At 37.3% G+C, this 14317-nt stretch overlaps 2 protein-coding genes across 3 annotated transcripts; both read right to left on the bottom strand.

Moving 5' to 3' along the window:
- Positions 1-1135: 1135 nt before the first annotated feature.
- LOC113071899 (gap junction beta-2 protein-like) lies at positions 1136-3405 on the bottom strand. The gene is made up of 2 exons (XM_026245181.1): positions 3086-3405; positions 1136-2255 (listed from the first exon to the last, which is right to left on the bottom strand). The coding sequence occupies exon 2, from the start codon at positions 2229-2231 to the stop codon at positions 1431-1433; it is 801 nt and encodes a 266-aa protein (XP_026100966.1). The 5' UTR covers positions 2232-2255; positions 3086-3405; the 3' UTR covers positions 1136-1430.
- Positions 3406-3940: 535 nt separating this feature from the next.
- Positions 3941-14316, bottom strand: LOC113071898 (lambda-crystallin-like). 2 transcript variants are annotated; one of them, XM_026245179.1, is made up of 8 exons: positions 14266-14316; positions 13661-13768; positions 12807-12933; positions 11743-11904; positions 10852-11046; positions 5500-5608; positions 4506-4612; positions 3941-4349 (listed from the first exon to the last, which is right to left on the bottom strand). In XM_026245179.1, the coding sequence occupies exons 1-8, from the start codon at positions 14304-14306 to the stop codon at positions 4251-4253; spliced, it is 948 nt and encodes a 315-aa protein (XP_026100964.1). In that variant the 5' UTR covers positions 14307-14316; the 3' UTR covers positions 3941-4250. The 2 variants fall into 2 exon arrangements, with proteins under 2 accessions (XP_026100964.1, XP_026100965.1); XM_026245180.1 differs by lacking the exon at positions 14266-14316 and adding an exon at positions 14050-14074.
- Between the last annotated feature and the right edge of the window lies 1 nt (position 14317).

Below are 14317 nucleotides of genomic sequence, written 5' to 3'. Positions count from 1 at the left end.
ATATATCGCTAGTCAAAACGGTTGATGGGTAACAGAAAGAGCATGCGAGGAATTGCGTTTAAAAAGAAGTAAACAAAGCAAAACGAAGTCTTAAAAAGAAGCATTTATATACACAATACAACTTCGTGTAAATTGATCCCTCAAAAAGAACACTCAATTTTGTGCTAAGAGGGTCTCTGAACGTGACCAGCAGGAGTCACTCTTGAGCTTTTCTAATGCCACGAGAGAGTAGGACTGTCTGTGAGGCTATTAAGTAATTTAGAAAATTAAATTTAACACAGAACGTACGTACAGTGCCGTATGTACACCCTAATCGTCTTCTGGCTTGGAGGAGGATGTCGGTGAGCGTGATTTGACCAAGTACAACATGTTCCAGAATCAACATCTTTGTTCATCCAGGTACATCATTCCAATCAACCAATCAGAATTGAGAGATAACTTTTCAGGAAAGGTCAGTTTTAGGCTTACAAACAGGATGAGGTGCTTATTCACCCTTTTTAATCAGCTATCATTTCCCTCTGATTTTAAGAATAAATTGTGGGTTAATCTTAGGCGTAGAGATTTTGTCAAATCTGTATTTTTGGACAGTAATGGTGATCCAGGAACATGTCTTATTGGGCAAAATCACTGTCACCAGGAATGTCAACTCTTGAATGAAGCATGCTTGAAACCTGCTGTCAGGTTAGGCTTTGTTGTTTTCTCAGGGCAGGGTGTCAAAAACAAGGTACAAAACACACCAATTCTAATGTTCTAATAGCATTAGAGAAGTTAAAAGGGAGGTCTAATGCTGTTTCAGGCATTCAGAGTTATTTACACTGTTAAAGAGTTGGATTCTCATGCTAAGCATGGCCAAAGTATCAAAAAACACACTTCTGTGTTTTTTGTTTTGTTTTTTTGATCGTGGCTCTTCATTACATAATGAAGGGTGGAACTCCTTATGTGGGCATTTCTCCCTTCTAGCTTCTCTTGTCTAGCTTCCCGAAGAACAAAGTGTTCAGTGGATGCAGTTGTTTTTTTCGGGGCAGCAATGGAGTTTCGCAAGTCTGTTTGCTGATGAAAGTTTTATAAACAAGTCCCAGTTCGACGATGGATTTGCACATCATTTGATACTGAAAGATGAAGTGGTCCAAGCTATGAAAGATCCCGGTCACGATTCGTAAGTGAAACTGCATCAAATGTCTCAGTTTTGTTGGCAATCAGCGCTTAAGTGCTCCTCACTCTTTAGAGAATCGGAAAGGTGTATCTTTCTTGTATAAAAATTATAAAACTTAAGACTTTTTGGAGATATGAAGAATGCAATACTACTTTATAGATCGTCAAGATTAACATGAGATTGGGTGAAACTGTGTGTGTTTGGTCACCTTTAAAACACTGTCATCACAAGCCTATAACCATGTTGGTAGAATCAGTCACTGGATGTAAGGATAATCTTAAACAGTCTTATCGCTCAAGGAGTCCGAAGCAGATGACAGCAACCTTGCGTTCTTTTCATTCTGCAAGTTTGCTTTTTCTGTGGACATTTTATCTTGGTGAACAAAAGCGTGCCTTCCTTTGGCTCTGGCTGAGCACCTCAGCAATGCTTTGACAATCAGGTAGGCCAGTTCAGCCACATTGAGCACAATGCAGATTGAAGAAGATCCCACCATGAAGATGGTGAAGACTGTCTTCTCTGTTGGTCGTGAGATAAAGCAGTCAACTTTATTGGGACAGGGCCACTGCTCACACTTCACAAGACGGGCCATCTGAAACCCATCATAGACATAATACAGAGCGTACATGAATCCGGCCTCGAAAAGGAGCCTGAAGAACAGGCTGGAGGTGTAGGTCCACCACAGCGGCCCAGTGATGGGTAGACGCCTATTCTTCAGACTCTCCAGGTCTTCCCCTTTGGCACCGCCACCTCGGTTGGCCAAAAGTCTTTTCTTTACATTATGTTTGCGATATGCCACATGCATAGCCACCATCAAAGCCGGTGTAGACACAAAGATGAGCTGCAGGCACCAGAGACGGATGTGTGAGACTGGAAAGAAGTGGTCGTAGCAGACGTTTTTGCAGCCGGGCTGCTGTGTGTTACAGGTGAAGTCGGACTGCTCATCCCCCCAGACTGTTTCGGCGGCTATTACAAGGATGCTAATGCGAAAGATGAAGAGGACAGACAGCCAGATCTTTCCCAGGCTAGTGGAGTGTTTATTTACTCCTCCCAGCTGGGCATAAAGTGCTCCCCAACTCATCCTGTCTGCTGTTGCTCTCACCTCCTAATAATCGAAAAGAAAGTGGTGAATTTGAGCAACTACATATAATTTTGAACAAAAAAAAATTTTGAAAATATTTTAGTTCAAATTTAAACAGCATGTAAAGTTCACACACTTTATATATATTTAAATGTAAATTTGAACTAAAAAAAAAGTCAATAACATTATGGTCACCTTACAGTTGATTTAAATTTCAGATAACTAAAAAATATACAGAAAAATAGAATAGAATGTTTTTGAAAGACGTCTCTTATGCTCGCCAAGGCTGATCACAAAATACATTAAAATAGATACAGTATATTACAATAAAAGATAATTTTATCATTGTAAAAAAGAAAAGAAAAAAAAGATCGTCACTAAAAACTGGAGTAATGACTTTTTAAATTACAATTACAAAATTATTTTTTTTTTAATTGTAACATTATTTCACAATATTTTGTACAGATTGTACAATATTGCACTCATTTACTGTATTTTTGGTCAAATTAATGCAGCTTGGAAAGCATAAGAGACTTATTTAAAAAGCATATATATTATTCCAAACTACCAGTAGGGTAAGCCTACATTTTCATTCATCGATCCTAATAAAACAAACAATAAGTCTATGTCTTCAAATGACTCGAAATATTGAATTGAAAATACCTTCATTAATATATAGGCTATAAATAAATCCATTAATAACATTATTAAATTCCTATTAATTATACCCTTCACTCCCACTCATTTTGGTAACTTTGGTCATATTTGGTCGAAATTAACACGGAAGAATTATCACATACTATTGTCACTTAAAAAATAGTGAAATGTCTGGCGGTTTTACAAAAGGAAGTTACCTGTTAGCCTACAAAACGATTCAGATCAAATCCATGATATATATCCGCCCAGGTGAGTTCAAATCAGCACGTTAACTTGCGGAGTTTCTTTGTGGTCTCGAGAGTGAGATGAAGTGATTTGACCGAGGACAGTGGGGGTAAGTCTAGTGCACCTGACTTCGGGCGGAGTCACGGCGTTCATTGGGTGGTTCTTGAGCTCGAAGGCGTCACAACTGGAATGTTCCTGGAATGCGATCTCGCTGTCGCGTCGCTAGCGTGTAGATGTGGTATTGTATTCAAACCTACAACATCTCTTAACTCTGACACAGTATAGTTCTTAATATTTCACGTCATGAGTAAATAACCTGTAGTCGAATAGAAAGTGTTTTTTAGTCTAAACCGTTCAGGTGCCATGAAACGTATCTATTAGGCCTACTTACATTAGATGAATATTGCAATTAGGTAAAGTTTAGGCCCACTAAAAATCTGTCTCTGCATTATTTCACAAAATATCAGGCCAAACACTAGGCTAATAGCCTGCACCAGCAAAACATAACATATTTATTTATTAGTGGGCCTAAACTTTACTGAACTATTCACATTTAAGTTCCAGTATTAATCTAATACTAGTAGCCTAATACATACCTTAGACTAAAAATCACTTTCTATGTGATTGTAGGTTATTTACTCATGACTTGAAATATTCAAAACTATACTGTGTCAAAGTTAAGATATGTTGTATGTTTTTAATTTCATTTTCTTTTTAATGTGATGTACTACACCAGTTTTTTCTCTGCTAGAACACCTGTGTGAACTGACGTCATACTGTACCCTAAAAATCACCACCTTGTTACCAGTCAGTTAAGTCATTGTTAGTTCTGAGAAAAGCATTATTTACTTGCATCTGACACTTGGTTTGAAATGTTATGACATTAATACATCTCAAGTTAAGTGTACACATAATCATTGGGCTTGGCTTAGGTATAAAGAGATTAATTAATCAATGTCCATTGAGGAAGTTAGGAAAATTCCATTCACTTTCAACTACCCATATTTTCCTTTTGATTGAGAATTACACATTAAAGTGCTCTTCAGTCAATATTCTGTTCCATGGAAGGGAAATTTTTAACACCAAGGACAACAATGGCTCAGATGATCCATAACCACTTCCATTTAGGTAGTATCTTCATTCCTTCAGTTTAGCAAGTCCCATCAGCAGCTGATCTCTTCTCTCTCTTCTGGCTGTAAGGTGCTCCTGTTCAGCAGGGATCAGCTCACCGATCTCCTAAAGTAGATGGTAAAATCTTTCAGTTTATAATGAGTACAATAATTATATATTTAAAATATATATGTGACTATTTAGGAAATCCAATTTAAGATTTCAAAAGCAACTTTTTCAAGAAATTTTCCAATTCTTAATAATATCAATGATATTGCATACTTTTATAATTCTAGCTGCTGGCTCTCCGGAAAAGTCTGGAACAGGTCCAAAAGTGTTAAGAACCCTCTTCATTCCTTCGCTGTAGCGCTGGAGATAATCTTCCATACCTGGACAGACAAAACAAAGAATGAGGATCAAATCAAAACCTGCTTTTGCGTTTCTACAATACAGTAGTATTACGGTTCACCATAAAAGGTCTGATACTTTTCATGACTTTAATAACAACATATTACAGAAATGGTTTTGATTCATTTTACTAAATTTAGAATATGTTTTTAAAACGAGCGACAAAATTCTGATTTTGTATAACAAACTCTGCCTAGTCCTTATGAATAACTGTGACACAAAAAGTATAATCAGTTTGGAACGGAGTCTAAAATGACTCAGCAAATAAAGTTACTGGCTTTTTGTTTTGTAACAGATTTTTCAAGCATGAATTGAGTAGCTCTCCATCTGAAGGGCATGAGTTCTTTTAGAAGGGCTCTCAGCAGATAAGATGTGCACCAATGAAAGTTCAGCCACAGTTCTTCGCTTACAGTTTCCAAGAACTTGTGCCAATACAGCAATGGAGGAAACCAGGACGGAACTCTAAAGTTTACAGGGGGGCTTTATCACCACAGTGAGAGCACTGTAGCACCTCACTCACAGTGCAAGGAGGCAGGGCTGAGAATAATAAGTCATCTGTCATCAAAGGTTAGTACCGGTGTCACATGGCAAAGCACGTTTCATAGGGGGATCATCCTATAGATTTCACACTGCCTTCTGATTTTCACCGTGAACATGAGATCTCTTCAAAACACATGCACACACTTAAGGTCATGTGGGGTGGATGTAATCTAAACAATAAGAGGTTTTCACACACTGCTTTTTCGCTGCCCCAAGCACCGCACCAATGTATTTACATGCATAATGAAAACAAAACCTTCTCAGTGCTTAAATACAAAGTTTCATTATCCCATTTTTTTTAAATTGCATGGGTTAATAGGTAGCTTGCCTTCTGGTGCGTTGAGATGCATGGTTTCAATGGGACCTATAAAAGCGTAGCGCATGCCCAAGCCCTCAGACATCACCAGATCAATGTCCTTCACTGAGATCACTCCGTCCTGGATGAAAAGAAAGAGAAGTTCATTTGGCAACTCGCACGGTGTTATATGCTTGCATGAAAGACAATGTTTCTAAAAGTGGTTTACTGATGTTCTGATATTCTGATCCTGAAATTACAGCTTCCTGCTTAGTAGTTTGTCCAGCCAACAAGGTTTGGTCCCCCTTATTGAGAGGAAATCAGAAGGTCCCCCCCAACCTTTTTAAAGCTGCTCCCACTGTATTGGGTTTCTCTTATCATTTAACTCAGTGTCCTCTGAACAATGGGATGGCATGGCAGGGGGAGGAAAGTGTGGTTGTGCCAGGCCTTAAGCCCACTTTGCACTCAGATTACCTGTGGCTACAGATACCTGTTGCCTGACTGTGCTGAAATCAAAGCTTGGATACAGAACAAGCAGTGGGGGACGAGTATAGGAGGGGCACAGGGTGGTCTTTGTTCATTTCCTGCATGCAACAACGAGGCTGTTATCTCGGTGTCGCCAGGCGGCGGACTGGCTGGGGAAACCGTGAAAAGAAGCCTTTCCTCTACGGTAATCACCAGGGGCAGCCATTAGCTTTCCCAGCTGCTCTACTTTCCAGTGCTGGCTCTCTCTCAAAGAGCCGCCTGAACTCTGAGAGGAAGCATGAGTGGATTTGAGCTGCAAATCTGGCATGTGGGGCACCATCCAAACTTTAAATGTTCCTCAAAAAAAAAAAAAAAAAAAAAAAAAAAACTATTTTCTAAAACAACTCCTTTAAAATGCACAAACACAAAAAAGATGCAAGTCAATGAAGTAAGGAGGAACAAAAGAAAAGTAAGAGGTAAGTCCATGAAGTAAGAAAAAAATAAATAAAGGGCAAGTCCATGAAAACATAAGTCTGTAAGTCTAAAATCTACAGAACTCAGCTTTAAAAACTGTATGAGAGGCTTACAGAAATCTTAAGGCATCTTTACCCCACTGATTTCAAGCTGCTCTGTGCATGTTGAAAGTTCAGCATATAGACTCAATTAAGCCTCCCGAGCAGCATTAGAGTTGTAAAGACTTCTAAATGCCACTTCAGAAGTGCTTCTGTGACAACTTCACAGTGTAAACGAAAGGGATAGTTCATCCAAGATTATGTCATCATTTACTCACCCTCAATTAGTAACAAACCTGTATGAGTTTCTTTCTTCTGCTGAACACAAATGAAGATATTTTGAAGAATGTAGATAATCAAACAGTTGCTGTCCCCACTGTGGAAGTCAATGAGGAGCAGCAAATGTTTGATGATGGAATTCTCATTTTTGCTTGAACTATCCCATTATTGGTGTTGTGAATATCAGAACAGTTTGAATTTTCATCTGCTCTAGAATATTCAAATGTCCGTGGGCACTGTTTTAAACTTTGATGCAAGGGTAAGGTATTTAGACCCGATGATAACAACATGAACAGCTCACACATCTCATTATTCAAAGGAGTGATACATGAATAAACTCAAATAATATAATGTGAAGACTTTTCAAATTGAACAAAAGAGATGCAACAACACCAATTAACTAGTCTTTGAACAATATGTAACCTATGTAAAACCAGCTTATGTAATTACTTTTAATTATCTAAACAAAAACAGTACGCAATAACCAGTTTGCGTGCTGGTTTAACTGGTTCATCAACTGTCTTTTGAAATGTTTGGAGAAGTATTTGCCTTCAACAAAAAAAAAGAGGAGAGGTATTTCAGTCATTTAGAAGCTGACCCAAAACATTACATACATATATATAAAACCCCACTCCTCCATCCTGTGTGATGAATAAGATTAATACAAATAACATTTACAGCTAATGTGATATTTTGTGTTCACACTCATAAGATTTCCTTTAGTTCAGCCTCAGTTCAGTGGTTATAAATCTCTTAAATGAGCAGAAACGTCAAGTCAGTCAAAAAGGTTAAGAATAGCATATAATTTTCAGTGTTGTGAAATTGTCTCTAAACATAAAAGCAGAATGGACAGCATACTTTATTGGACATATGGTGTACTTTATGTACATCTGGAACCAGCTTAAAAAAAGGAAATTGACACTTACAAGTGGTTCAACATTTATCCACTAAAATGTCAGAAACTGTGATTAAGTCACAGAATGTTCTTAGGTAACAACACCACAAGGGCTTTTACTTTTGTAAGGAACCTTTCTTTTAGTTTAACTTAATTGAGAGCATTCCTCTAGGGTTTTCCTCTCAAAACGTAAATCAAAATATTGTCCTTTAGTGGATGTATCTAAATTGATATATAAAAAACAAATACTCGAAAACAAAAATTCTGTCATCATTTGCCCAATTGTTTTTCTGCTTCTCACTGTGATAATACGGAAAGAGTGTGGTCTGAACATTGTGCTAAATATCTTCTTTTGTGAAAGAAATCATGCAAGTTTGAAGTTGCATAAGGGTGAGTAAATGATGATATTAAGTGATGGTGGTGAAAACATTTTGGTTAATCTGCATTATTTATGTAGGATAAGGGTATTTTCCAAAGATTAGACAGTATTCATGAACACTACATGAAAACAACTTTAAAAATGGGTAATGATTTTACAAATACGATTGGCTACAACTACAGTTAGGAAAAGATTTTACATAGTTGATAATGCATTTTAAACACAATTTCACCACACCTCTGTTACACAGTAGATTGCCCATATAATGCCTGTGTATATAACATCATTTAGTGTCACCATGAATCACCTACACAGTTTTATGATGATGTCTCCATAATACACCCTGCCTTGAAAGAATGTGCAGTTTTGTGTTTTATCTTGACTTGTCCATTACTTGACTGAATAATGAACAGACACTCTAAAAAGAAGTTCAAAGAGAAGTGTGCATTGTTTGTGGAGGTGCTTTCTTGACTCTGCTTTTTGTTCATGCTTGTGGGCAGTGCTGAATAAAGGGTTTGGTTTTTAAAGTGGATTACCTAACTCTACCCTATGTTCATTTGATACACTGTAAAACAGGTGTACTGTAGAACCAGGACAAATCCACCAGTGTGAGGAAAGATAAGCTGGCTGTTCTAAAAGTTTCTCAAGAGAACCAAAGAAAAGAGATAGTTGTTTTTCCCTTTCTCTAAATCAATCATTTGTAAACTGTGAGATAAGACTCAGAATACTAATTTTTTTTCTATTTTTACAAAATACAAAAGTCTCTGTTCATTCATTCCTTCCACTAATTTCACATTCCATTCTTCATAAAAACAGGGTGTTACGGAAACATGCATCAAAATCATAGTATTTTCCTGTTCAAAGATATGCAAGTAATAAGATTTGTCTACAATATATTTTCTCCATGCATTAACAAATAAAGGGTCTGTTATATATAAACTAACAACATTCATCCTGTAATGTGGTCAACATATTAAAGCAGCAAACCATGAGAAGCTGTGCGTTACACAGATTTGACCTTGGGTAATGGTGGTCTTTACCATGTGATTTGTGGTAAGTTCACTGTAATGCAGGCCTTAAAGAGAAAGTTCACCCAAAAATGAAATACGGAAATCAAAAGGGAACAGAAACTGTTTGCTTTCCCACATTCTTCAAAATATCTTCTCATATGTTCTGCAGAAGAAAGAAACTTGAGGGTGAGGGGCATTTTCATTTAAGGTTGAACTATCCCTTTTAAGGGGGGGGGGGGGGGGTGAAATGCTCGTTTTCACTCAATATCCTGTTAATCTTGAGTACCTATAGAGTAGTACTGCATCCGTCATAACTCCAAAAAGTCTTTAGTTTTATTATATTCATAAGAGAAAGATAGTCTGTACCGATTTTTCCCGGAAAAACAAGACCGGCTGGAGGCGTGACGTGTGGGCGGAGCTAAAGAATCACGAGCGCGAGTAAGCTTTTGCGTTGAGAGCGTTTGGAAGCTGTGACATTACCGTGAGGAAAAAAACATCCAAAACAAACCATGGCTAACAGTCAGATTCAGCGTATATTTATGATCCAGAATCAGATCTAGAGGCTGAAATTTAACAAGAGCAGCATCAGCAACGACGTCTCTATGTGGTATGTGTTGAAACTGTATATATTTGCTTAGCGGTTTTGGAAAATGACTAAGTTCCACTTTGTCGTCTTTTTTTTTTTTTTTTTTTTTTTTTAAGCTGTACATGTGGAAAGTGCAGTTTGATGACAACATCGCATGTTGTTTACTTGATGTGCTTACGCGCCGATAGCTAAGTTAACAACACAGAGATATTTGAAGCAGTTTTACTCACCGCATGCGGTTCCAACAAACAATCGTGACCCTTTTTCATTGGGACTGCATTATCCTTTAGAAATAAACGATGTGCAAATCCGGCGTCAAACTGGGCCTTGTTTGTAAAACAAGCATCTTCAAAATGCAGGGAACAAACACAAACACTTGCACAACTCCGTTGATGCTCTGTAAAAATAAACTCCGTCCACTGGTCCCTTAATGCTGTTCCTCTTTTGGTAATCTGTACAGGGTTGTCTTGCCCTGGCAACCAAAAACACACTTCTTTTGTGACTTTTCGCGACGCTCTCGCTCTGATCAGTGAATGTCTGTTGTGCTCTCATTGCTCTGCTATACGGGAGCGCGCGCTCTTCCGGCAGAAGTGCCTTAGGACCCATATAAGGAAATTCCGCTCCCTCTAACGTCAAACAGAGCCATACTCGAAAAAAACTTTCCGAAACTTGTGACAAACTGGAAGGAGTATTTTTGGAACAGAAATACTCCTTCAAACGTACAACTTAATTTTTGAAACTTTGTCCATGTTTAGCATGGGAATCCAACTCTTTAACAGTGTAAAAAACTCAGTATGCATGAAATAGCATTTCACCCCCCCTTTAAGTGGCGCATTGCTTTTATAAAATTGCAGCAACAATAATAAAAAATAATAATAATAACAAAAAAAAATGGCTACATATGGTAAATAAAACAGTTTGAATTTTATTTTTCATAATTGAGAGGACACAACTATCTTATTTTACACTACCATGCAAAATTTGGAGGTTATAAATTGATTATGTATTATAATTTTTTTAAACTGTGATAAATTTTTAAGGATTCTTTGAAGAATAGACAGTTCAACAGAACCTGGAATGCCCATAAGCACAACATCTCCTTACATATCCTGTCCATTTCACTACCTCTGTGTCAATGTCAATAAATGTTTACCTGGTGCCTTATGAATTTCACCAGAGAATGGGTAGGTAGTCGAAATATTATTGAATATATTCATGACTCTAACTGATTTGTGGTTTTGTTCCATGGCTCAACTAACCTGAACCAGCCTCCATGACTCGGCTATGATGGCATACTGAACACGGTTCAATGCGAAACCATCGATCTCCTTCCTGAGTCGCACAGGTGCTTGCCCGACATCCGTCATCAGTGAGTAAGCAGCATCCATTACAGCAGGCAGTGTTTCAGGGTGTGGCACCAGCTCCACCAGACGCACATAGTAGGGCGGGTTTACCTGTGAAGTTCAAAACAAGAAGGAAATGACACTGTTTACCCCTGGACACAGATAAAGCACTATACCAATTTGTTTACTAGAGCTGGAGATAATGGCCTTGTATTGAACTTCTTTCCCACTATGAAGGTCTCTCTGTCTAAATGTCAGACTACAAATGCTTGGCATTCATGATTAAACATTCACTTAATGCAGGTGAAGGTGAACTATTTGCCTCACATTGCTTTGAAGGACAACACGACCAGCAAGACCTTGCAGCTCATGAGATCAGAGTGGAATTTCCGTTAAGCACGGAAGGATTCAAAGTCCAGTAAAGCCCTCTAGGCCTAAAGCACTTATCTCCATTCTTCACTACAGGCTGCTAAATCAGGACTGAAAACCTGACACGTCCATGTAAATAATACTTTCATCAAATAAACATAAATAGTAGCACTAAAACTAAAAGATGTAAAATAAAAGTGTAGAACACTGAACTGAAGTATATGCATATCAAATGAACTGTGAAATGTACTGCCAATCCTTTTTTTTTATTATCATTTTCATTATTTCTTTTTACACTATAATTTCTTTCAAAAACATTTTAAAGGCCTAAAAATTTGATTTTAGACTCACCTTTTCAATATGGCCTCAAACTTGTGCATCCCCACAAGTGTATATATAATATAATATAATCTCTCACTGACTGTAATCATAGCTAACCGGATGAGAAATGATGCAGCGAGTTCGGTTCTGGACACGAGAGAACACGTTGCTTGGCATCAGGCAGGAAGTGGAGCTGCTGAGAATCACGCTTTCTGTGACAAGATCCTCCACCTCATGGAAGACAGTCTGCTTTGCTTCCAGGTCCTCAAACACACACTCCTATTGACAGAAAACACAGAGGACAAGAGCAGATGATTGTCAACATCATAGCAAAGGGACTGTATGAAATGTACTATAATTTAAGCTATAGCAACATCTTTTCCATATGAGCACAAAAAAGGAACAAGAAGAAAACAAGAGAGGAAAAAATTTATGACAGTGGAATGGGCTTAAAAATATGACGTGAATAATTATAAAAGGGTGATAAAACAGACAGGAATATTCACTCATGCTTCTTTAATCATTCAGCAGGAAAACTTTTTAGTTGTTATGAAACTGAAGTAAGGACTGATAATTACTTCCATATTGAGACATACATATGAAATGATTGGAGAAACCCAGAACAGAGAGAAGATCCAGTTTTTTTTTTAAATGTAACGTATACATTAATAAATCATTTACTATAAGATCTAACATACATTAAAAAAATAAAATTAAATAAGTTATATAACATTAATGGTATAGTATCGCCAATACAGAAATATGCAAATACAGCACTATCAGCACATAACAGGACTATATGGCGTCATTAAATGTTGATGTAAACATAACTGGGGGATGCATTTCCAATAGCAAACAGAAGTTTGGCTCCAAATTGTTCAATACCTTTTAGTCATTAAACACGGGTGTAATTTCAATAGTTAATCACATGTGGAATGTTCAAACCACTTCAGATGTAAAACCACAGACATTTCTTCTGGTTTCAAGCGCTTTTTTTGTGCACATTAAAACATATAAAAGTAAAATAATAAGTTTGGTACTTGTCATTAGTGAATACACTTTCTCATCTTCACATGAAATACTTGTTGCTTTAGTTCCATACATATCAGGGAGATATTTATCTGGCCCAGTCACATTTTTGGGTCAACGGGAAGTCATCTACGTTTAGGGGAAAACTGTACCTGGACAAAGAAAGCCCCTTCCAGGGCCTGCTGGAGGTCATCATGACTGCTGAGTAGACTCAACTGCTCTGCAGCCGTGAGATTTCCTCTCAGCATTTTGGCTTGCTGAAGCTCCTCAATCTGTTTCCTGCTCACACACGAAAAAACATTATTCATCTTAAATTCCACAAAATGTGTACAAAATCTGACAGCTGATCTGTCCAAATACAGTGTTTTAATCATGGTTTATGACTGACAAGACATCTGTTTCAGATGTAAATTATGTCTTTATAAAACACTTTTACTTTAACTAAAGCAACTCTGCATGCATCACAGAAGATTACTGTTTTTGTGTCCTAATCTATCATTGCTGCATTCTAACCAGGGCACCTACACTGTATAAAAAATAAAATAAAAAAAGATTTAGAAAAGAATTTGTAAATAAAAGAAAAATGATTGTAGAGCGTTTTACAAGAAAGTACTATTTCAGTTTATTCTAACTGAACATTTCTGAGTGAAATCTGTTTCTACACATATTTTACAGTGTAAATGAATATCGAGGAAAGAGAAAGCCCTGCATCTCCCCCTGGTGACAGAAGAGGTGAATCACAGGAACAGGGTTATTTACACAACATAAACAGATATGGACAGAGAGTACTAATATGTTCTAGAAAACTTCAGTTGGTGCATATTTTTTCTTTGCATATTATGCCCTCTCTTTTATTCTGTTGATGTCCTCTGATCATTGCTTTCTGTAAGGTTGTGCAATAAAAATGGGTCACAAACCTGCCCTGACAAAAGTTGAGCAGTGATGCTAAAGGCAGAGAATTTGACTGAGGGGTCAAGAGGTCTTTTTTTGTCTGTTTAAAACTGACCTGATCTCTGTGATGGCCCCTGATGCTAGTCCTGGTTTGTTGTCATAGATTTTGACCATGTATCCTCCACTCAAAAACACCATGGCCCAGGAGCGGCCAATCAGCCCACTTTTATTATGCCACATACATGCAATTAAAAAAAAAAGAAAAAAAAAGAGAGAGAGAGACAGCACAGTAAATAAATCAGATAAAAATGCAGTTTAAGGAGTCTGTTAACATTAGTGAAAATCAATGCATTATCTATATACCAAAATTAAGAACATGTTAGACTACTTAAACAGGAACTTTAATATGACATGACAAATAAAAATAATATGACTTTGATGATCATGCATGAAAAAAACCCTGTAAAATAGAATGATACCCGTATTTGTACAAGCCATACCTACCCAAAATATGTCAAATAAGCACAAATACAGAGTCATGTGATCATATCATTTTGGTCATAAACCACTGCACTGTTCGTTTTTCACATGCACTTTTCTAATATGGAGTAACATGTATTCATAAAAACAATCACAGTAACGTTGAAAGACCACTCAGCTATTCTGTCAGACAATCTCAGGAACACGACTGCTAAACAGACTGATTAAAGTAACTCTCACCTCCCGACAACAGTAATGATCTTCCCTTTTAATAAACTCATCGCAAACCCTT

Source organism: Carassius auratus, unplaced genomic scaffold (assembly GCF_003368295.1).
Source record: "Carassius auratus strain Wakin unplaced genomic scaffold, ASM336829v1 scaf_tig00008402, whole genome shotgun sequence".
Classification (NCBI taxonomy): Eukaryota; Metazoa; Chordata; class Actinopteri; order Cypriniformes; family Cyprinidae; genus Carassius; species Carassius auratus.
Note: the sequence above shows the minus strand (reverse complement) of the source record. Positions and strands in the feature narration are given on the sequence as shown.